The 25,278-nt window shown below is 36.3% G+C and overlaps 1 protein-coding gene across 16 annotated transcripts in view; it reads right to left on the reverse strand.

The window, feature by feature from the left end:
- Ctnna3 (catenin alpha 3) overlaps positions 1–25,278 on the reverse strand; it is a 1,429,068-nt gene that overhangs the window by 411,917 nt on the left and 991,873 nt on the right. For 12 of the 16 annotated variants that reach the window (XR_005871457.1, XM_040732537.1, XM_040732539.1 and 9 more), the window contains 2 exons: positions 22,570–22,726; positions 14,383–14,514 (listed from right to left, as the gene is read on the reverse strand). The exons of 1 other annotated variant lie outside the window; for it this stretch is intronic. Coding sequence is in view for 14 of the 15 variants with exons in the window: in XM_040732537.1 (XP_040588471.1) it covers positions 14,383–14,514; positions 22,570–22,726 (289 nt within the window). In the remaining variant the exon portion in view is untranslated. Of the gene's footprint in view, positions 1–10,005; positions 10,574–14,382; positions 14,515–22,569; positions 22,727–25,278 lie in introns of those variants that run through there. 3 more of the 16 variants (XM_040732542.1, XM_040732543.1, XM_040732548.1) reach the window with 2 other exon arrangements.

Consider the following 25,278-nt stretch of genomic DNA (forward strand, 5'->3'; position numbering starts at 1 on the left):
TGAGGGGGCCACATAGTTCATTGAAAGTAGAGAGGTCAAACTGGTGTCTACATGGAGCGTCACCCCTATGTTCTCATTTCTTTGGTGCAAGAAGGCACTCTTCAGACTATGGAACACAAACTAAGCTCCAAATCCTTCCACCTCCAATCTATACTTCCTGCAAGGGTTGCTGGGACAATGGTGGTATAGAACTTGTGGGAGTGACCAACCAATATCTGGTTTAACTTGAGGTCCAGGCAATTAAAGGGAGACCCTGCTTGACACTACCTGGATGACTAGGAGTAGGAGACTAGATAGCACAGAGACCTAGGGTAGAACCAAACACATTTCTAATTCCTATTATGACAGATTGATGCCTTCCTTGTCCAGTCATCATCAGAGAGGCTTCCTCCATCAACAGATAGAAGTGGGTGCAGAAACTCACATCTAGACATTATGCAGAGAGAGAGTCAAAATTGGAGGTCTCCATTGGTCTCCACCCAAGCCCAAGACCTGAGGACCCTGTAGAAGATGGGCAGGAAAGACTTAGGACACCAGGAGAATACAGTTCACCAAACTGACTAGGCAAGGCTCATATAGGCCCACACAGACTGAAGCAGCAAGCATAGGCCTGACCAGATTCTCTGAGTAAATAGAATGGCTGTTAGCTTGGTGTTTTGATGGGACTCCTAACAGTGGGAGCAATTATTCCTCTGACACTTTGTCTGCTCTTGGCACTCTCTTCCTCCGATTGGGTAGCCTTGTCCAACTTCCTAATGGAGGCTTTGCCTTGCCTTATTGCATTTTTTTGTCCTGTTTGGCTTTCATTTCCCATACTATAATGATTTACATATTTCCTTAAAATATTTCACAGCAAATGTATTTGTTTGCCATATATTTCAAATTTATAAGATTAAAAGCTTAAAAGGAATATCACAAAATGTTAAAATTAAAAAAGAGAAAGAAACATATTCACTTAAATTGGAAGGCTTACATCCTTTGAACTAAGTGAGATAGTTTTTCAAGACATGAAAGGAAAATCATTTCAACATGATATAATCAATATAAAAGCTTATATTTTTATGTCTTTATATAGGTCAAAACTTTAAATGTATTAATAAAAAATTTGTGTAAATTCCTGAACCTTGTGTGATTTAATAATGAGAAAGAGTAACTTTCAAAACAGATCTGTAATATGATTAGGGAACTTCTCATTGTTAGTTCCCTGATCAAATTTATTTGCTTGTGAACTCAGGCAATTCAACAGGAAATTATGGGCAATCAAAATAAAATTTAGCAGAGACAGGTGTGATGCCTGCGTTCTCTTTTCTGGAAAGAATATCTAGGTAGATCTCAGTGCTCTTTGTACTTACACCAATTGGTGATCCAGACTGAATACAAAATATAGTGAGAAAAAAACTTTCTCATTTTAAGCTACAGGCATGTTTTATTGTCTATTCTCAAACTATTGTTTAGTTCAAGAGTTCATAGTACAATTCCCCAAGTCTTATGTTGCCAGTACTTAAGCAAAGAGCTTACAAAATCAAAGAAAGACACAATTGAGGAGCAAGATACCAGATTCTTTGAGACTGGGAAACATCTGTCCAAATGCATACATATGTACACTCACACAGTGGCTGATCCAATGCATGCCCATGTGTATGTGTACACTCAGATATATATCACTGTGTTTTGTCCATCACCCTGCAGAAAACCCTGCAATAATGCACTAGATACTACAGTAAGTTCATATGCTATTTATTCTCTTTTTGTTTTTCCTTTTATTATTTTAATTTTAAATAGCTTGCTTCACATGTCAATCCCAGTTCCCTCTCCTCCTCCCGCACCCTCCCATTATCCCCTCCCAGCCTCCTACCCTATTACCGCTTCCTTCCACATAGGGGATATCTAGAGTCTGTCATTTCACTCAGGGCAGGGTCCAGGCACTCCCCTAAGAGTCCAGGCTGAGAGAGCATCCTTCTTTGTGTTATGGACACAGGAAGTTCGTTTGTATGCCAGGGATAAACACTGAACCATTGCCCAGGGCCCCATAGGTTGCCCAGGCCTCCTCACTGACTCTCACACTCAGGGGGTCAGGATCAGTCCCATGCTGGCTGCCCAGGTGTCGGTCTGGGGTCCAAGAACTCTCCCCTGTTCAGATCAGCTGTCTCCGTTTGTTTTGCCAGCCCATTCTTTGCCAATTTTCTCATCGCTCCTCTCTCTGTCACTGGGTTCCATGGGTTGAGTTCAGGGTTTAACTGTGGGTGTTTGCCTCTGCTTCCATGAAGGCTCCAGGATGGTTATAGACATCAAGTTCATTATCAGGAATGGGCATTTAAGGTGGTCTCTCCACTATTGCTTAGATTGCCAGCTGGTGTAATCCCTTTCGATCACTAGAGGTCTCACTGGTGCCTGATCTGTCTTCTAACCTATGATTCCCTCTTCCCCCTATTCTACCACCCACTTAACCTTCAGCTGTGCTATTAATTCTCTAGTATGACTGTTCTCCAGGTTCTTCATGTGGGCACTTAGTGCTATGAACTTTCCTCTCAGCACTGCTTTCAAAGTGTCCCATAAGTTTGCGTATGTCATATCTTCATTCTCATTGAATTCCAGGAAGTCTTTAATTTCTTTATTTATTCCTTTACCCAGGGATGGTGCAATTGTGCATTGTCTGATTTCCATAAGTTTGTAGAGTTTCTGCAATTTGTGTTATTGTTGAATTCTAATTTTAATACATGGTGGTCTGATAAGATACAGGGGGTTGTTCCAATTTTTTTGTATCTGTGGAGATTTGCTATATTTCCTATTATGTGGTCAATTTTAGAGAAGGTTCCATGTGGCGCCGAGAAGAAGGTATACCCCTTTGTGTTTGGGTGGAATGTTCTATAGATGTCTGTTAAACCCAGTTGGGTCATAACTTCTATTAGTTCTTTTGTTTCTTTGTTAAGTTTCTGTCTGGAGGTCCTGTCTAGCGGTGAGAGCGGACTGTTGAAGTCTCCTACTACTAGTGCGTGAGATTTTATGTGCGATTTGAGCTTATTAATGTTTCTTTCACGAATGTGGGTCCCTTTGTATTTGGGGCATAAATGTTCAAAATTGAGACTTCATCTTGATGGACTTTTCCTTTGATGAATATGAAATGTCATTCTTCAACTCTTTTGATTGATTTTAATTTGAAGTCTACTTTATAAGATATTAGGATTGCTACAAATGCTTGTTTCTTGGGTCCGTTTGATTGGAAAATCTTTTCCCAACCCTTTACTCTGAGGTAATGTCTGTCTTTGACACTGAGATGTGTTTCTTGTATGCAGCAGAAGGATGGGTTCTGTCTTTGTATCCATTCTGCTAGTCTGTGTCTTTTTATAGGCAAGTTGAGACCATTGAAATTGAGAGATATTAATGACCATTGATTGATGATTCTTGTTTGTGCTTAATTTATTGGTAGTGGAGTTATTGTGTATAGGTTCTCCTCCCTTTTTCTTTTGGTGTTTGTTAAATTGGGATTATCTATACCCTGTGTCTTTGTTGGAAAAACCTACATAATGACAGGTCTCAAGACCTTGTGACAAATACAAGCAAAATATCCTATCTTATGAATTGGTCTCCAGTTCATACGGTCCAATAGTAATAGTTCATAAAATTTCTTTGAAACATTCTTCAGATACACTGGAATAATTCTGAAAATTTCCACTGAACATACTTATGTATACCTAGGGGAGCACATAGAATACAGTATAATGTGGACATTTAGTTTTCAATTGCTAAGTATAAACAAGAAAATATGTAACAAGCACATGAGTGATGTGGATATTCTATTTTCTCTCTTTTTTGTGAATTTCCCTCTCCTTCACCATTTCAGTTGATTTTTTATTGTTGTTATTTGAGACAGGTTCTTGCTGTCCTGTCCTAGTGTCCTGATACTCCCTATGTAGTCCTATATGACATCTAATTCTCAACAACCCTCTAGCCTCAGCCTTTTGAGTGTTGATATCACAGTACTGCACCATTGGGCGACCCTTTTAGAGTCTTTAGACTAGAATGAATTCTTCCCCTTAAGGCACATTTCATGTTTGTTTTTTAATGTTCCCTCATTAATCTATCAGAGACGACTCTTATTATCTCCGTTCACATGCCACTACAACAATATGTTTACCTGTTAACAGTTCACCAAAATTGTTTCAAACATACTGCTTTTTCTTTCTCAAGTAGAAATAGATTTGTTGGTCAACACTGTTTGATTATCTTTCTCTTGTTTTCCCCACATACAGGTCCACACACCATTCTTTTATGTTAATTCTATTTATCCATTTCTTTCGTAGTAGTACAAACAAAGAAGCCTAACCCAGAAAGACTGTTTCCTGAGAATCCACCTTCTTGTTTATTTCATGTGGTCACCTTATTATAAACATCTAAATATTTCTGAGAATGTGCTGAAATTCTACAACTGGCATTGAGAAATAATTATATCCCCCTTATGTTTTTTGAAAACCAGAAGAGGTTTTTTTCCCCTCAGTTTCCAAGTATTACTGTTGTTCCCTATGGTTCCACAAAATAAGTGGAAGTTGTTCTGCATCAACATCCACTGACTCTTTCAGAATTCAGGGATGTGATTTGGCTAGCCAGAGGCTTGAAGTAAGTTAAAAAAACAGTCAGGTACTGTACCACCAATTGGGCTTCCATCCCAGTAACCATAGTTGTTTTTATCCCATCTAGTTTTAAGAACATCCTTCTTGATAGAAATGGCAGAAACAAGATAGGAGTTGAATGGTTCTGTGATTCTTTGTTCTGTCATCTGATTTCTCACCACCCAGCCTAAGCAGTTGGGTTCAACCCTTCCTTTATTCTTCTTTGACACCAAAAGAGGATTGCATGGCTTGTATTGAAAAAGAAATTGAAAACTGCTGTGAACATAGAAAATTGAACTGCAAAGCACAGATCATATCTAGTGAAATAGGAAATGTAGTGAGAATATTACTAATTTCTAGATCAAATTTTCAAAGAATAAGATGCAAGAATGAAGCAAGCAGCAAAAACTATATTCATGTGAAACAATTAAAAGATCAGTGGTGACACAATTATGAAACAGGCAACTAATGTTCTAACCAAAGCATGCTTCCTTCTCCAATTAATAAGAATTCAGGGTGCTGTATCATACAAAAGAACTTTATAATGTCATTTTCACTTCTATTGTAAAAACCACAGTCAAAGACAGACCAAAGAGCCACAAAGGCAAAGTAATGACAGAGCAGGCAGAAGATTTCCAGACACAGTGCTGAAATGACCCTCCCAAATCTGCATCAGTCTGCTCTTCCTAGTGTTTGCATGTCAAAGGCTAATGAAATAACAGCTTCCATCTCCTTGTTCACTTAGCCTCTTGGACAGTATTTTTGAACATCAACCTAGTACATTAAAATCTGGTGTGGGTATTCCTACAACCCTCCACTGCTATGAATATAAGTCCTTCCATGGAGAATTGGAAGCCACGACTTTCATTTCCAATACTAAATCAAGTGAGAATTTTAAAAATGAATAAAAAGTGGTCATGACTACAAACTGAACTACAAGCATGCTGTGGGCACTGACAGGTTGTGTTTCAGGATATATACACCATTAGTTACACTGTTAAAGACAAGATGAGAAGTCAGTGTTTCTAATATTATAAACACCTTATAAAAAGTAATGACCATCATTCTTCTAAAACTATGCACAAGTGTATAGTGCAATTCATAATCGCAAAGAACATGGACACTGGGTAAAGGGTCCTTTAGAATAACAGATCAACAATCTGTCTCATAAGACTAACAGAAAGGGAGATGAAGTAAGGGAAACACTTGAGAGACTGGACTGGGAAGTTCAGGGAAGAAGTATTCAAAAACTAACATTTATGGAAGAATGTTGAAAAACCCATTTTCAAGTAATTTTGATTTATCACTTGCAGACTTGTGACATAGTTGCTCTGCGTAAACATTACCTATTGTATTTTACAAATGATGCTAAACTTGGCAGGGCAGCAGGTACCTATAATTCCAGCATTCAGGGAGGCTTAAGCTGTTCAATCATCAGTTCAAAGCTGGTCCGTGTTAAACAGCATACTTTTTTCTCAAGGAATATTCTGCCATGGAGAAATTACTACTCAAGGCTGATGAGTGAAAGACAGCACTTGAAATATAGCATGTTTTGCAAGATTAGTAAGTAAAGCTGTCTATTTTAATATCTAAAGCAAGAGAGTGGGGCATGCATTGAGCCCACAGGATGTGTTTACCATCAGTCCTCCAATATGGATCCAATACCTGCCACTCTAAATCTCCTCAGCTTTCAATAAAATTTATATATTTATTTGTACATTAATATATTACTATTTTCACTAGATAGAAATTTCCATGACTCAGGCTTATTAGGTCATCCTTCAGCGACTCCACTTACTTTTACAGTCTCTTACTCATACTATCAACTTAGCAGTTATATTCTAGAATGAACTTCTTTGACGATAAAAAGTAAATAAATTACCTTTATTTAAACAGACCAAATCAATGAATATGAGTAAAGGTAATATATATATTTATATATATCTTAAATATTCAAATGTAGAAACAGCTCTATAACAATATGGACATGAACTTAGTATTACTAAAGAGACAATGATACCGAGAGTTTGTAGCTAAAGAAGAAAAAATTCTGGCTTGTGGATTTCATTAGTGGTTAGAGCTACCCAGATCAATGCATTAATCAGCACCATAGCTCCGATTACTTACATAGCCCTCATTTCTACAAGACTACAAAAATATCTGAGAAACTGGGAAATTCAGCTAAGCTAAAGAGTGTAGAGAAAAGAAGCACCATGTTGGAATTTCATCTTTTAGAAACGTAGATCATTTATAGAAACTCTTCCCATCATACAGTAATGACAGCAATCTAAGACAATTACCTAGCAACTTTAAAGGGTAGAGGAGTGGATAAAAAAGATCACATTTTTACATTATTTCCTGTATCATTTTCACATCCTCCTTCAGTTAATTAGACATTTAGCTAAATAATGTATACCATAGATTACATAATGGAATCTTTTCATGCAAATCCTAAGGAAGCAAGATTTAGTATTTTACCATTTCTACATTGGAACCACTGGTAATACCAAAAGAAAGGAGACGTTAGTTTTCAAAATTTCATAGAACACTCTCATAGTATAGTAGATGTCAGATGTTCAGAAATAACCACATTGTGTTCAAAATAACACAAAAATACCCTAATAAAGTTATGCATTAAAATATTATACCTACACAAAGGATGGTAAGGAAGTGGTTTTAGTTTTGGTTAAATGCTATGATGTCTTTCTCATGACCCAAACAAGGAAGAGAACAAATACATAAATCTTAACATCTGATCCATATGAAAATTAAGCAATCCAGGAGACTCTTACAGAACTGTATAATCAATAGTGGAAAGAAGGTGAGACCATTAAAGTATGGTTGATTTTTTTCTTTATTGAATTGAATCAAAGAGGGGATTTGTCTTGTGTTCTTCATCTTTAGAATAAAAAACCCACTTTATTTGGCATTGAACAAACCCTATAAGAAATAATGTAGTGATCTTTACTGAGATGCTGCAAGGTCTGTGCTAAGTGGCCAAGAATGTGGATGAAGAAATCTATTTACATTTTTAGGACAGCCAGAGACAGAATCCATGTCCCGGATGGCTTAGCAGAGAGCATTTACTTTCTTTTTTTTAATTTTTAACAAAATTTTATTTAAAGTATTAGGAATACAATATTCCAAACATAGAAATAGTCAGGCTGTAGCAAGAGCATTTACTTTCTTATATTTCTGGAGGTTAAAAGACTAAAATTAAACATTACTTGTTTCAAGTTTTACTGACGCCTCTCAGTCATAATCTGCATATGTTGCTCCAACCTGTGCCCTCATTTATACTTGTTGAGTGTGTCAGTATCCTAATTCCCTCTTTGATAGGACACTGGTCATATTAGATGAAGAAGACTCTTACTAATGATCTTGGTTTAATTTCTTTAAATATTCTTTTTATAAATACAGTAACATTCTGGAGCACCAAGGATTAGTCAAATTCTGAGTCACCGAGATTTAAAACATAATATATAGACTTTAAGAAACACATTTTTAAATAATTAAGAATTGACACCCATACAAGTTTTAAAAAAGAGAAAAAATTCAAACATAAGTATAATAACATAGGAATTCATAAAAGCTATAGTAAAGAGTTATAAAGGCTCATATAAAATGATCAGATAGAAAGGTTTAGATCAAGACCATGATGGGGAAAACCACATAGACAGTTGACCCAAGCTAGTGGGAACTCATGGACTATGGACTGATAGCTGGGGAACCAGCATGGGACCAAACTATACCCTTTGAATGTGGGTGATAGTTATACGACTTTATGTGGGGAGAGGGTGGGCTGGCAGTGGCACCAGGGCCTATCCTGGGTGCATAAACTGTATTTTTGGAACACATGCCCTAAGATGGGATACCTTTCTCAGCCTTGGTACAGGGATCATGGGAGGGACTTGATTCTACCTCAACTTATTATGCCAGACGTTTTGACTGCCCAATCAAGGCCCAACTCCTTATGAGGAATGGATGGTGGTGGGAAAACAAGGGGAGGCAGGGGAGTGGGAAAAGAGGAGGGAAAGGGAACTTTAGTGGGTATGTAAAATGAAAAATACATTTATAAAAATAAAATAGAATAAAATAAAAAAGAAAAGTTTAGGGCCAGCAAGATGCTCAGCGGGAAAGGTCCCTGATATACCACCATGGTGACTTGAGTTCCATCCCTGGTGCCCACATAAAAGCAAAGGAGAGAACTCACTCCATGAAGTCAAATGTATCTCCATATTTTGTGGCATTGCATGTGAGTACAAATGTACACACACATCATGTGCACATGTGTGAGAGCATGTAGGCATACATGCACAAAAATACACTAATAATAAACTAATTAAAATAGAAATGCTTAAAAGAGAATGTGGTTAGATAATAATAGTACTTTTGATGAGTATGATGATAGGAGTTAAAGAACATATTGTGTGGGGCATCATTTTCTTTTTCTGTTATGAACAAATTGTATCTGATTGGCATTTCTTATTACACATCTAAGATGAAAACTGCCATCTGACCACAAAAGCAAAGGAACAATAAAGAACTTTCATGTTCTTTAGCTTTCTGTGGGAAATATATCAACAAGCCAATAACAGGACAAACTAAACAATTCTCCATCATCCAACACATAATTTGCACTTGTGACATATTTCAAAAGAAAGAGAAAAGAGCACAAGTTGGAATTGTACCAATCATAAAGCAAAGAAAGACACAGATAATAAAAACCTGATAGCAACTGGATTATCCTTGCAGACAAACTATATATCAAAAGACCATGCCTACAGCTCTTTGTTCTGAGGACCAGCTCCCAAATTTATATGATATAACAGTGTTTTAAATTCTGTCCTAAATTAAAATTTCCCTGTCTGAGGAAAATAGAAAGGAGAAACATGAGTTTTTCTTAGCAGTGAGTGGAGCCTACATTTAACTCCCAAATATATTATTATTTCTGTTCAATAAAAAGTAAATAACATTCATGAAACTAATACAACCTTTTGATTGTTTTTATTTTAATTAACACAACAAACATGGAAAATTATACCCAACAGAAATACTTCCTTTGCATTTTTAAAGGGGCAAATTCAGAGCCATGAAAAAATGACAATGAACATAAGCTGCCTAAAAGATGTTATATGCCTGACCCTAGCCAACAAAAAGGAATTATTACTTATTACTTGAAATTGATGAGAGTTTGGGAGTACTCAGCCAGCTCACATTAAAAGTGTGGCAAAAGGACACAACTTTCACTTGATTCATATATTTTTTTCCTAAGGACATTCAAGTTTCCCCCTCTGGTATCAGGAAAATCATGTAGGTTCATGTCATAAAGTGCTTGAAAGACATAAATCACATATTACATTACTTGTTAGTGCCTAATTAAGAAGAAAAAATTAAGTTCAGTGAATTACAAAATCAAATTTAAAACACATCAGGTTTTACATTAGGAAATAAAGATCTGGGCATGGAAACCTTTAGCAATTAGGAAATGAGTTTCATATTCTACATTGGTGAAAGTTACAGAGTGATTATTCCATGCAATTACCGAGCTGGCGGAGACCTTGATTTGGAAGCAATACTAAACCAACAAGAAAATCACTTTGCATAGCTAGACTTAAATTTTGCAGTCTGTCTAGAATACTTATGTTAGAGAGACTGTCTGATTTTGCAACCACTCATATTGTGTGGTTGGAGTGAAATCCAAGTTAAGTTTGTTCTATATCACCATTGCAGACTGTGCCTATAGAAGTGAGCTTATTTGTATAAAAGGAACTCAATTAAAAAGTTTGCAGATCACCGGCAGATCTGGTGTGTACAGAGCCACAGTGCAAAGGGGATGTGATACCTTGTGCTGAGTCACAGAAGCCTGTGGCTCCTCCTTCTCAGACTTCCTTCTTCATTGATCTATCATTTTAGGTGGTCCCACTGCCTTCAGCCTGTCAATTAAGTGTTCTTCTGGAATCTTACTAAATTTAGTGAAAAAGGTAAAAAAAATAAAAATAAAACTCATTGTGCCACACAAACCATTGTTCAACCTAGAGTGAATTTTCCTTTCTACCTCACCAAAGATTCATAGAGGGAATGACTTGACATTTGGTGAATTATTTGACTCAACAAATGAACGAGCAACAAATTGAAAGAGTTACCAGTTCAGCTTCTATCCAGAAATAATAATACTGCTATGTGCTATAAAAGTTTGATCCACTGAGAAATTCTCTGTGCCTAGATATATTAATCACAATTGAAAATGCCCAATCTACTCTAGGTGTAACATGAAATGAGGCAGTAGCTATGGGGCTATTAAATGTCTTAGAATTGGTGGTATGACATAAATTAGTGGTCACATTTCTTAAGAAAAACAGAATTTTTAATAGCATAAAGGAAAATATACAAAGGAAAATACACACATAGGTATGCACACCTGCTGAGGAATCGCTGTTAGAAGCATAAACATAAGTGTATACTGTGCACGCATAATAGACCTTTAATTATCAAAGCCATCACATATTCTTCATAAAATTGTAAAATTGTAATTGACCATTATAACTAATCATTCCTTTAGTAACTTTTGAAAAAAAATACTGAATATGATGATAGAGTAGAAATCAGTGGTAAAGAAACATCTTATAGAATATGTAAAGCTATAATATATGGCTAATTTGAAGAAGAGTGAAGCCAAAGGCTATTTATGTCTCAATGAATGTGCCATGGATTTAATTGTAAAGTCATTTTTATATAATAGAATAACTATCATACAGGTCATGCAAATATGAAGCCGACATTAATTGCATAGAAATTTAGCATTGCTATTATAGAATACTGAACAGTGTGTTATTTTAAAAGCAGGTATGATATTTTTTATTCTTCCAATAACTATTTCCCACATACGGTATTTTAATCTGTCTCCAAAGCTGAAATCTACTTATATCCTCAAGTTGAAGAAATTGCTTAAAAGATTATGGAAACTGTGTACCAGTAGCCCTGGAGGTCACTGAATATTTCAAAGAAAAGACATTTATTATAATTAGATGTTGCATATTTGAAGGCATCGAGTGTAAAGATTTTTTACTTTAGGATATTGGTAATCTCCAATAGTCATGAATTGACAATCCAGTGTTTGTATGGGAAAGTTTTGTGTCTCAAACCAAATGATGTCCTTCAAGAAAATCTTGAAGATTAAAACAACTGGAAAATAATCTACAAATGAATATAAGATGATTTTAGTTCTATTTATAAACTTTAAAAACTGTCATGGAGAAGCAGATTATTTGTAAATATATCTAATTATTGGAGAGGTGAAAGCAGAGTACTATGATGAACCTGGACTATGTTTTACATCTTATTTTGTCATGTGAGTCCTTATAATTAGCTACAAGATAAACCCAATACAAGGGTGATAAGCAATTGAAGTAACAACTGAAAATGGTGTCAAATACCAGTTGTCACACAGTCCCTTTGCTGATAGGAAGATAACCATTATGGCTTTTCTGACATAATCTGTCTTCTCACACTTTAAGTGTCCTTTGAAGACTTGCTTTCCTAATTAAACTGTAGAACCTGTGTGTGTAAGCTCACTGGTCCCCACTTACCATTGCATCTCTGGAGTGGAAGCAATATTTGTTTATTGACATAAGAAATGATTAGCTTGTCAATTCCAGAGTGCTAATTAGATGCTTGTTTCAAAGACATTCATTCCCACTTCACTTGCGTTCTACAGCACCCGGTCCACAGAAGCAAAGGAAATCCTTAACGACTCCTCTGCTCCAATGAGAAACCTGCCAGCCTTCGCTTTGAGAGTACACTTCCTAAAGTGAGCATGTTCCACATCTGGGGGACATTCTGGTTATTTTTATGATCTCCATTTCTGACGTAATGAGAGAAAAATGTCTGTCTCATAAATCTGCTCAGTGAGTGAAAAAGCTTTCATCAAAATCTTAGAGGGTAAATTGCAAAATCCTATTAAAGTTGAAACAGAGGATGTCAGCCGTGCCTAGAATGGGAAGCACAAGGAAACCTGAAATCCAGTGAGCTCCCACAGGAAGACTGCATTGTTTATATTTATACCCATAAATTGTTTATTAAAGATTTGAAAATTTTCAAAACAATATGTTACAGAAATCTATACATTCTTTTTCTAATCTTATCCACCAAACAAGAGTGTAGAAGTGATAGAAAAATCTCACTAAATGCTATTCTACAATTATGACCCTATAAGAAATAAAATTTTGAATTTTTCTGCCTTTAAAAAGTATTTTCCTGCTGGGCTGTGGCAGCATATACCTTTAATCCCAGCACTGGGGAGGCAGAGGCAGGTGGATCTCTGTGAATTTAAGCCCATCCTTGCCTACAAGAGTGAGTTCCAGGACAACTAGGGTGGCTACACAGAGATACCCGATCTCAAAAAATCTATATGTACATCTATATCTATTCATCGATATTCCTGTTTTATTATGTCTTATGTATTTACTTAATAATTTGTCATATTACTATTTATTACTAGTAACTTATTCATTCACCTTTTTTTGTTTTCAATTTTGAGACTTGGTTGTATGCAGTCCATAATGACTTGAACTCCATAATGACTTGAACTCACTATATGACAAAGGGTGAGCTCTCTGTGCCAGTACACTGTCATCTATGCCACCTTCCCTTATATCTATATACTCAGTTTCTATTCACCTTAACTTCGCTATTGTAAATGTTTAGTTAAAGCTGAAGTCATATATATCTAGAAAATAATATATCTGCCTCAGTAATAATAGTTAATATTTTATTACATGTGTGTATGTGTGTGTATAATAGTTTTAGATATATAATTTCGTATATATCTAAAATTTTGTATTCTGAAATGTATAGGTGTATTTTTGTGTACAGGAGATCAGGTGCCTGAGGATGGCAATGGTGTCAGATCCATTTTAAAATATATTTATTTTGTCAGTTCCATTCATTTGGAGAATTCTGACTAATATAGATCTCTCCATGTAACTCCCAAGGGAGAGGAAAACAGTCATTGCTGACAAAAAGAAGACATAAGTGAAGTCATACCAAGACCTAGTTTCATGATCAGGAGAAAACATGGCTCCTCTTTGTAACATATGTAACTTTTAATTGGTCTTTGAACTAATGATGATGATGATAATAATAATAATAATAATAATAATAATAACTTAAAAAGAGGACATGGATTTGGGAAGGAGATAACTTGAAGAATATCAGATAGATATAGGAGAAGACAGTGATGGTGAGTTAAGTCAAGAATTCATCATATCCATATATGAAATTTTCAAAGAATAAATAAGAATATTTAAAAATAAAGACCCACATAAATTCTTTCTCATTGTCATCTGACTGTTTGTCAGAGACTCTTCTGTTTGTGGTTTGTTCTACATTTAGAACATAGTGTTCACGCTGCTTTGATGCTTGTCCACTCAGCTCCGCTTTATAAAGTGCCTGTATACTCTAAAGATATTTCTCTCCACAAGTTAAGTCTGCTGCCTCTGATTCACTTCCCTATCAACAGGAACAAACCCATAACAATTATATGCATCCAAACACTTCAGAATATGCATAGAGTCTATGCCTCAAGGATGGTTTTAGACATAATATCCCATATATAAAATATTAGTAGGTTAACTGAAGTCAGAAAGTTTCATTCCCAGGAGCAGTGTAGAAGAGTTTTCTTTTTATACATCATCTCTAATAATTGACATCATCAGAACTTTTGATTTTTGACATCTGATATTGCCCCCAAAGTAATGTCAGTAATTTTTGTTACCTGGAGTGTAGCAGTGTGCTGGATGAACAAAGTGAACAGCAATTGACTGGATGCTTCTTTCTCTTTCAAAGATCAAAATTCTCTGTTTGCAATTCCACATAATAGAGTAGGAACAGTGTCGTGGAATATTAACTGTGGAAAGATGTGTTGCATTTGTTTATGTCATGGAACATTAGTTTAATTATGTAAAGATGTGTTGCATTTGTTTATCTGGCCTCCCTAAAGCATATGATTGGTCTAATAAAAAGCTAAATGTCCAATAGCTAAGAAGGAGGCATAAGCAGGATTTCCTGGCAGTGTGAGTAAGTAGTAGTAGGAGTTTAGGTTTGGAGAAAGAAGAAAGAAAAAAGAGATTCCAGAGGTCAGACTGACAGTCGACTTGGAGGAAGCAATAAGGCAGGGCCTAGAAAATGAAAGAAAGACAAAGACCCTGAGGCAAAATGCAGGTGAATAGAAATAAGTTAATCAAGTTAAGAGAGCTAGTGGGACAAGCATAAGCTAAAGGCCAGGCTTTCATAGTTAATAACAAGAAGTCTCCATATGGTTATTTGGGAGATTGTTTATGACCCAAAGAAAACTGCAACTACACAGTGGCAAAAAGAGAACATAAGAGAAAACTTACAAAATGCAATCCACAGATATACCTGTCCCACTATGAAAGAAGCTTTCTAAATTTCATCTTAAAGGCAAATAATAAAAAGAAGCCTGTCCAGTTGTTCCCTAGATAGACTTTTAATAAAGATCTGCAAGTGTATGTCTGGGATGCTGTTTAAGCCAGTTTAACTCATTTATCTAAGATCTAATAGTACAGAGAAACCTCTGTCTATTGTATTGATTGTTATATCACTAGGAGTTTAAAACAACCTTATAGGACCTCACCAAATACTTGTTCATAAATATTAAATGAAGAAACTACATACTTATTACCATATTAAAGAAGACCAGTTAAAACGTTAGAGACATATTTTTATTTCCAAAATAGCATATATATGAGAGGCAATGGAAGGACATTCAGTCATAACTATACTTAATTCCTTTCAAACTGACTTTTCTCTCTATTCTTCCTTTTCAGATACTAAAATCTACTGTCTTCATGCAAGACTTACAAGTTACTATAGAGGTGAAATTTGATATATTTGATATGTAGTCTGTAAGAAAACAATTATTTTTATTTTTGAAATTGCACACATATAGTTTGAAAATATCTCTGGAATAGTACATATTGAGCTGAAATATGTACATGTTTTAAAATGATGAAATCAAGTCGATATATGTATTACATCGCACATTTTTGTGGTGACAACACTAAGATCTACTCTAGCAACAATTTTAAATAATGCAAAACATTGTTAAATTCTTCGTCATAACCATCCTATAGTAGATCTCTTGATTCTTCCTGTGCAACTGAAATTATGTATCCTTTACCCCATATCTCCACACTCTCTCCAACCTCCTATACACCAAAAACCACCATCATAATCCTCTTCTACAATGTGAATTCTTAGGAACATACAGGTTTTGAGTTCATTTTTTAAAGATTTATTTATGCATTTCATGTATATGAATCAGATCGCATGATAGATGGTTGTGGTTGCTGGGAACTGAACTTAGTACCTCTGGAAGATCAGCTAGTGCTCTTTTCTGCTGAGCAATCTTTTCAGCCTCATTAGCTTCATTTTTAAAATTGTGATTTATCACAATATAGATGTGTGGTCAGTGTGTAAGCAGGGGTTTAACTGGTTAAAGTTCTCCAGGAAATGGGCTGGCAAGAGAGTTTAGTAGGTAAAGGTACCTGATGCCAAGCCTGACTTTCTGAACTCAGTCCATGCCCCAAATGGTTGGTGGGTTTCATTCTGGTATCCACATAAGTGTATAAATAGATACAAAATAAATAATTATAATTTACTTTTTAATGCTCAAAAGTCCTTAAATTTATGGTAAAGGTGATCTTGTGAACTCAGACACATGATCTTGTGTTTTTCAGATCTTGCATATGTGGTCTCATGATAAATAAGAGGGATATCACCTTCTAACTCCTGAAAGGACTTTTGAAAAAAAAAAAGCACGAAAAGACTGCCTTGCTGCCACTCATCTTCAGTTGTAGGTAAAAACCTAGGAAAATATCCTGAACCTCACCGAGCTGAGCAATTTTATGTGGCAAGGCGAGATTTGCCTTCTAATAATGTATCTAATCTCTAAAATGTCTTTCAGGATTCCCTATATAACAAATATATCATGTAAGTTATATCAATTAAGTTGTATGCACTTCATAATAAAAATACATGCCCTTGAAGTTGAGAGAACCTCCAACATCACTAAATACAAATGAAAGTATAAGTCTGATTTTCATTTGGTTTGGTGGAAGCCTTTGTTAATATAACTGGTTGCTGCACATCATAATACTGTATGTACTATATAATACTACATAATACTAAAATACTATATGATGTGCAACAAGCAATTATTATTCCTTATTAATAATGAATGCATAGTTGATGAGACAACATCAAAGGAATGTCTTACAAAGAAGTATAATTCATCACGCTTAGATTTTGTAGGTACAAAGCCAGTGCATCTGAAGAATAGGGGAATGATCTGTCATGTTGATACACAAGCCTAAAATCAAACCCTTAGTGCTCTTAAGACTGTTGATGATTGCTCCCACTCCACCTTAAAGTGACAGGCAAAATGTTCATCAAATTGATTTTGACAAAGGTAAAAAAGGACTTCCAATTGTGGCTGTCTACAGATAGATGCATAATACCCTAACTACAGTCTTGTTATATCTGTGTTCTTCATTCCAGTGAGAGCATCCTGAGTGAACTTGGCTGTTAGTACATGGAATTATGTGCGAAATATTCCAGTTCACATGCTGAGGTGCTTTTCAGTCCTGTAAGTACAGGCAGTAATTCAAACACAATTACTAATAAAGGGATAATGGGTGACTTTGGGGGAGCCTAGTCCATCATTTTTGAATACATGGTTTCTTCTCTGCCTTTTACAATGATTTATATAAATCTGTGCATGAAGTTTCTGAACAGATTCTGCAAAGATTGAACAAAGATATATGATCATATGAAAACATTAGCTTGGAGATCAGGAAGGTCAAAACTAATAATGACAAGGCTGTTCCTTGATTTTAGTAAGTGGCATAGAAGAATCTTGTTGTACATTATTTCTGGACTCTTATTAAGGAGTGTTTCTGTTTTGAGTATATGGGGACCGGAGACCTGGTTTATTCAGTCTGGTTTAGGATTCCTTCAGCAAGGTGACCCTTACCTTTTGATTACTGTACTTTTATGTGCTAGTTGTATTCTTTAACTTTTTGGACATAGTAGTAGAAAAAATTAAGGGATACCATCAATCTTACATGTTTGGTACCAGGTGTTATATTGGGGGGTTTCCACTTTCACTTCTGAGAATCATGTTTAACAGGACGTCATCATTTTCTATGGTAATTTCTTTGACCTTTGGACTTGGCTTTGTAAAGTTGAGATAATCTACAAGGATCTCATGGCTATGTTCATTACTCTCTTCAGACTGATACATTATTTTCTGTACTTTATTCAAGTTTGGATTTTTGGATGAAGGTTTTCAACTATAGTGCATAGTTTTGATAGGTATAGTAGTCTAGGCTGGACATCATGGCCTTTTAGGATGTTAATGAGTTACTTTAGGCTTTTATGGCTTAAAAATTGGTGGTGGTGGGGGGAACCAACAGTCTCACCTACGTATGATGATTATGAAACACAAGCATGACATTGTACCCATAAGGATGGATGGATCCAACAGCTCTCTAACTGGACTAAACACTGAACAAGAGGGAACTTGTGCCTGATACTAAGAAACTAGTCAACTACACAGCACAAGTGAAATCACAAATCTTGGAGGAGGATCTTCCACAATTTCCATTTAACTAATCCAGATAATCCCTAAGCTAATTGAAGCTGTGTTACCACATAACATCAAGTATATAACCATAAAGTATCAAGAATATGACTGCCTAAATATGAGCTGAACATAGACAATAACAATACACATGCCAAAGTGAATGTAGGAAACCCCATGGAGCTTCAGTCTTATACAAAGAACTATAGGAAATATAGGAATGCTGTGAGTGGGAGAAATAGTCTTCCCCAGGGAAGAGAATACCAATAGGTTATCCAATACCAAAGCCCTGAAATATGCATACAAATAACATTATATAGATTAAGCATGTTGTATTTATGTACTTAATACTCACACACACACACACACACACACACACACACACACACACACACACACACACACACACATGAAAACTTAATGCAAAAAGAGGCCTTTGGTTTGAAAAAGAGCAATGAGTGATATTTGGGAGGATTTACAAGGAGAGAAATGAAGGAAAAAAACTATGATTATAACCTAAAAGGTAAAACATTTTTTTTAAGTTCAAGGTTCTAAATGCACAGAGAGATCTCATGAATCTCTCAAATCATTAAATTGTGTCCATCAAACCAAATAAGTCCTTTCACAGATTCTCTTAATTTGTATGTTTTCCCAGTTTTTCAAGGTTCATTTAAACAATTCAATAAACAGCTTACTTTTAAACATTTTTCCCAATTGCCTGACACTGTAACAGTGTTACTTGTATAGGCTTTTGTTACAATGATTATAACACATTTGGAAGAAGAACTATACAGTAAATTATGATTTTCCTTTTCTCTTCCATTCCATAGAAAATGTTCTCAAACACAGTAAAATCTTTTTTTTTTTTGGTTTTACAAAACAGGGGGTCTCTGCATTGTTTTGGAGGCTGTTGGTCCAGCACAGCCTCGAACTCACAGAGATGCGCCTGCTTCTGCCTCCCAAGTGCTGGAATTAAAGGCGTGCACCACCACCGCCAGGCTACACAGTAAAATCTTAATCCACTTTTTTTTTAATCATTCTTAATTTCAAGTCATATTACAGAGTCATTGTAATAAATTAATCCTAGTTTTGGCATTAAAAACAGACACATTGATCAGTAGAATGGAATTGAGGCTGATCTACAGCTACCTTACAGTTTTACAAAGAAATGACAGTGATAATACATCAGAAAAACACAGCATCTTCAACAAAAGGTGTGAGGACAACTGGCTATCTCCCTGTAGAAAATGAAACTTTTTCTTATTATTATTCTTATTATTATTTTCATTTTAAATAGCTTGTTTTACATGTCAATCCCAGTTCCCTCTCTCTCCCCTCATCGAGCACCCCTCCACCATCCCGCCAGCCTCCAACGCTATAGCCATTTCCTTCCACATAGGGGATATTTAGAGTCTGTCATTTCACTCAGGGTAGGGTCCAGGCACTCCCCTAAGAGTCCAGACTGAGAGAGCATCCCTATTTGTTTTATGGACTCACGATGTCTGTTTGTATTCCAGGGATAAACACTGATCCACTGCTCAGGGCCCCATAGGGTTGCCCAGGCCTCCTCACTGACTCACATTCGGGGGGTCTGGATCAGTTCCATGCTGGCCTCCCAGCTGTTGGTCTGGGGTCCAAGAACTCTCCCCTGTTCAGATCAGCTGTCTCTGCTGGTTTTGCCAGCCCATTCTTTGCCAATTTTCTCACAGCTCCTCTCTCTCTGTCACTGGGTTCCTTGGGTTCAGTTCAGTGTTTAACTGTGGATGTTTGCCTCTGCTTCCATCAGTCACTGGATGAAGGCTCCAGGATGGTTATAGGCATCAAGTTCATTATCAGGAATGGGCACTCGAGGTGGTCTCTCCACTATTGTTTAGCTTGCCAATTGGTGTCATCCCTTTAGATCACTAGAGGTCACAATGGTGCCTGATCTGTCTTCTAACCTATGACTCCCTCTTCCCCCTATTCTATTCAAACTTCCTGTTCCCCCATGACCTACTCTCGTTTTCTCTTCTCCCCCTCTCTTCTTCCCAGCTCCCACTCTCTACCACCTGTCACCGTGTTCCCCATCTGTTCAGAGGATCTTGCCTCATTCCTCTTCTCTTGGGTACCAAGACTCTCTGTCAATGGAAGTGCAGACTGGCACTATCCCGATCCATGCCTGAAATCCATATATGAATGAGCACATACCATGTTTGTCTTTTTGTGACTGGGTTACCTCACTCTGGATGGCTTCTTCTAGTGCCATCCATTTACCTGTGAATTTCAAGATTCCATTGCTTTTTCTGCTGAGTTGTACTCCATTGTGTACCACATTTTCTGTATCCACTCTTCAGTTGAGGAGCATCTAGGTTGCTTCTAGGTTCTGGCTATTACAAATAATGCTGCTATGAACATAGTGCAGCAGATGCCCTTGTTGTATGAATTTGCCTCTTTTGGATATATGCTTAAGTGTGAAATTTCTGGGTCTTGTGGTAGATTGATTCCCATTTTCCTGAGGAATCTCCATACTGTACGAGTTGGCACTCCCACCAGCAGTGGAAGAGTGTTCCCCTCTCTCCACATCCTCTCCAGTATAAATTGTCTTCCGTGTTTTTGATTTTATCCATTCTGACAGGAGTTAAGATGGTATCTCAAATTGTTTTGATTTGCATTTCCCCCATGGCTATGGATGTTGAGCACTTTGTTAAGTGTCTCTTGGCCATTTTAGCCTTCTCTACTGAGAATTCTCTATTTAGTTCTGTACCCCACCTTTTAATTGGATCCTTTGGTATTTTGGAGACTTGCTTCTTGAGTTCTTTTAAATTTTGGAGATCAGCCCTCTGTCATATGTGGGGTTAGTGAATATATTTTCCCATTCTGTGGACTGCCTTTTGTCTTGTTGACTGTGTCCTTTGCCTTACAGAAGCTTTATAGTTTCAGGAGGTCCCATTTGTTAATTGTCGATCTCAGTGTCTCTGCCACTGGTGTTATGTTCAGGAAGTGGTCTCTTGTACCAACTCTTTGAAGAGTATCTCCCACTTTCTCTTCTAAGAGTTTCAGTGTGGTTGGATTTATGTTGAGATCTTTGATCCATTTGGACTTAAGTTTTGTACAAGGCGATACACATGGATCTATCTGTAGTCTTCTGCATGCCAATACACAGTTATGCCAGCACCATTAGTTGAAGATGCTTTTTTTCCCCATTGTATAGTTTTAGATTCTTTGTCAAAAATCAAGTATTAATAGGTGTGTGGGTTAAAATCAGGGATTTCAATTTGTTTCCATTGGTCTACCTGCCTATTTTTGTGCCAACACCAAGCTGTTTTCAGGACTATAGCTCTATAATAGAGCTTGAAGTCATTTATGGTGATGCCTCCTGAAGTTTCTTTATTGTATAGGGTTGTTTTGGCTATCCTGGGCCTTTTGTTTTCCCATATATGTTGATTATTGTTCTTTCCAGGTCTGTGAAGAATTGTGCCGGAATTTTGATAGGGATTGCATTGAATCTGTAGACTGCTTTTGACAAGATTGCCATTTTTATTATGTTGATCCTACTAATCCAAGAGCATGGGAGATCTTTCCATTTTCTAGTATCCTCTTTTATTTCTTTCTTTAAATACTCAAAGTTCTTGATATACAGGTCTTTCCCTTCCGTGGTTAACATTATCCCCAGATATTTGATGCTGTTTATGGCTATTGTAAAGGGTGATGTTTCTTTGATTTCTTTCTCAGCCACTTCATCATCTGTATATAATAGGGCCACTGATTTTTTTGAGTTAACCTTGTATCCTGCCACTTTGCTGAAGGTGTTTATCAGCTCTAGGGGTTCCCTTGTGGAATTTTTTGGGTCACTTATGTAAACTATCATATAATCAGCAAATAGTGAAAGCTTGACTTCTTTTCCTATTTGTATCCCTTTGATCTCCTTTTGTTGTCTTATTGCTGTAGCTAGAACTTCAAGTACAATATTGAAGAGATATGGAGATAGTGGATAGCCTTGTTTTGTTCCTTAGCCATACCCCACCTCCAGACATTCAAGAATAAAGTATCCTTCTATTTTATATATTGATTATATATAGTCATAGTCAACCTACTTCATAAAGTACCTGATGGTATGGTACATTGTGTATGAAGTCACATTCCACCAACCCTGAAGATTTGAGTTTGATTCTTAAAACCCATATGGTACAACAAGAAAAGGAAAAGTTGTCGTCTGTTTTCTACATATGTACCATGGCATGTGCAGGTAAACATGAACACACATCGGAAATTATAAAAAAAGAATATTGATAGTACTATGTGTATGAGCACTAAACTTACCAGATACAGCCAGAAAGTCATCAATGCTGGTGATGTCATCCACTGCTTCGGTGAGAACATGTATATAATGTTCCCATGTGCGCTTATACATTTCCATGGTGTTTTTGACCACTTGACTCTTCGGTCTTGATGCCAAAGCAATTGCAGCATTTATGATCTGTAAAGATATTGATAATGCTTACATAGTCACTTCCTTTTCAAAACAAGAATGAATGTACAGGACATGAGGTAGTCTTTTTACTTCTTCTTTGTATAATTAAACTTGAACATCCTTACCAAACAAACAAATGAAACATGCCTATATGTGTAATCTCCTTTGTTTTGACCACATCAATTTGGGCAATAATTTATCTTAAAAACTATTTATTGTATGTCATTGCCAAAGGATGACAGGATACCGAAATATAATGGATGGCTGCATTTAAGGAGGTTAGATATAACTCAATGTGAAAGATCACATATAAATTGTCACATGATTTAGTATGTTAATGCCAGTAGAAAAAACATAGAGATGATGATGCTTTCATAAAGAGAGGGATTATCTTTAATATAGGTGCCAAGGAAAGTTTTGGGAAGTGTGGCATTTATTTATTTATTTTTGTGATTTACTTTATTTATGTGAATGTATATGCATGCCACTGTGTGCTAGCATTCACAGGGGCCAGAGAGGGTAAAATGTGGCCTGGAACTAGATGCACAGGCTGCTGTAAGTGACCTTTTCATGACTCAGTGATTTCTCCAGCCCTGTAGTGTGACATTTTTAACTAGGCACTTATTCACTAACCATCCCCTGCATGAAGAAATATTAAAATCAGAGGTTTGACTTATTTGAGAGTAAATAACTCATTGTACACATCCATTTATATATCCATTCATTTCCTGTCTCACATATATATGTTTACAAATCAAGTAAAGATATGTAGGTCTTAGAATAGCACATAGAAGATGATATAAGTGAATGTCATAATTTCTATGGAGATGATATACCATCCAGGGAAAGCAGACAATTGGCAAGTCTGTATAAGTAAAACAGAAAGTCTGTAAAACAGTACCTAAAACTAGGAAGGAAGCAAGGGCAAGGAATAGGGTGGTGGTAATGGGGGTTTGTTAAAATTGAGGAGGTCCTTGCACTGAAGCACACATTTAAATAGTATAGTCAATAGTGGGGATATGAAAGAAAGAGAAGTTAGATGATTAAAACAATGTACATGGAAATTCTGTGAATACAGTAAAACAGTTTACCCAGAGTGTGGATAGGTAAAAGGTGGGGCAGGAGTTCCTGCCTTCTACTACGGAACTATATCAGAAAGGCAAGTGGTATTTGAGCAATCTGTGTAGTGCTGTGTTATAGGCAACTTAAGATCTCAACAAACAGACAGTTATAGGAGCAAGGAAGAGCCTCAACTATGATGGTGGAGATACTGAAAACAGCTTCTTAGGACTTTAAACTAACTAAAGGAATATAGGGTGTGCCAAAGATTCCTGTGAGAAACACCAGACCATTAGTAAGTCTATGGAAAACAGTATGTAAAGACATCCATATATATACTATATTTATATGTAAAATAGATAATAATATATCATAATGAAACATACTTCATGGGAATATGCTAGAAATACGTCAATAAGTGAAACAGGTTGATTGTTGTATCTATGTAATGGAGGGTGAAGTTTTTTTTACCCCCTCTCATATGTTAGTGAATATTCAAGAGTTTCTATGGTGAATAAACACTAGTTGTATGGTCAGAATAAATGACGCTATCCTTGAAAGAAAGATGATTAATATAGTTTTTGCACAATAATTTGGAAGAATTGTGATGGAACCTTGAATAGAAAACATATGAGATATTAAACACAAGTCATGGTTTTAGAGGTTCAAGTTGAAGAGCAGATTTAGCTGTCGGCTGTCCTATTACAGAATTTGACATTAAAGTCACCCTTTTTCCATAAAAAATACAAAATGCGATTCAAAGATTTGCAATTAGAATTCATTTTGAAGTGTTATTTTCTCTTAAATTGTTCATATATTTAGACAAATTGTGGCTGTGTAGCCACAATCTTATAAGATTCCATACCAGATACATCACAATGGAAAAGGTGTTATCCCTATTTCTGTCCTAGCACAGCCATGATCTCTCCAGGAAATCAGCTCAAATTCTGGCAAAGGTGGCCCAACAGAGAATGCTTCTGACTTTAGCCTGTATCCATATCAGAAAATTCCAAAGCCACACTCCTCTGGCTTCTGTCTCAGTTAATCAATGATGAGACCTCCAAACTTGAATATCTAAGGAATTCTCAGGTAATTCTGATACTACTCATCAGAAGTCCACAAAACAAGCTTTCCCTCTGGCCTTATGTGTCTTAGTGTTGAGGCAGCATGGAAATAGAATTACACAAACCTTTATCATCAGCAGCAATTTAAGAATCTCCCTCCCTGGTTCCAGGAAACCCAGTCTTCAGACTTACAGATAACATAATGGCATTCTTTTTTGTCATCCTTACCCATCTGTCTTCTAGAGGCATCACTATCATTTTTTTGGCTGCTTCTAGAACACATGAAAAATCTCTTCCTTCAAGAGCCAGCACTCGGCAGTTCTCAGACACCATTTAGTCATCTCCACAGCTACAATGCTGGAACCCTAGTCATATCACTTTATAGGTGAGGATACTGGGGAAAAGGAACGTTTCATACCAGTTCTTTAGCTGAGT

The sequence above is a fragment of the Mesocricetus auratus genome, unplaced genomic scaffold (genome assembly GCF_017639785.1).
Source record: "Mesocricetus auratus isolate SY011 unplaced genomic scaffold, BCM_Maur_2.0 Super-Scaffold_100027, whole genome shotgun sequence".
In the NCBI taxonomy this organism is placed as follows: domain Eukaryota; kingdom Metazoa; phylum Chordata; class Mammalia; order Rodentia; family Cricetidae; genus Mesocricetus; species Mesocricetus auratus.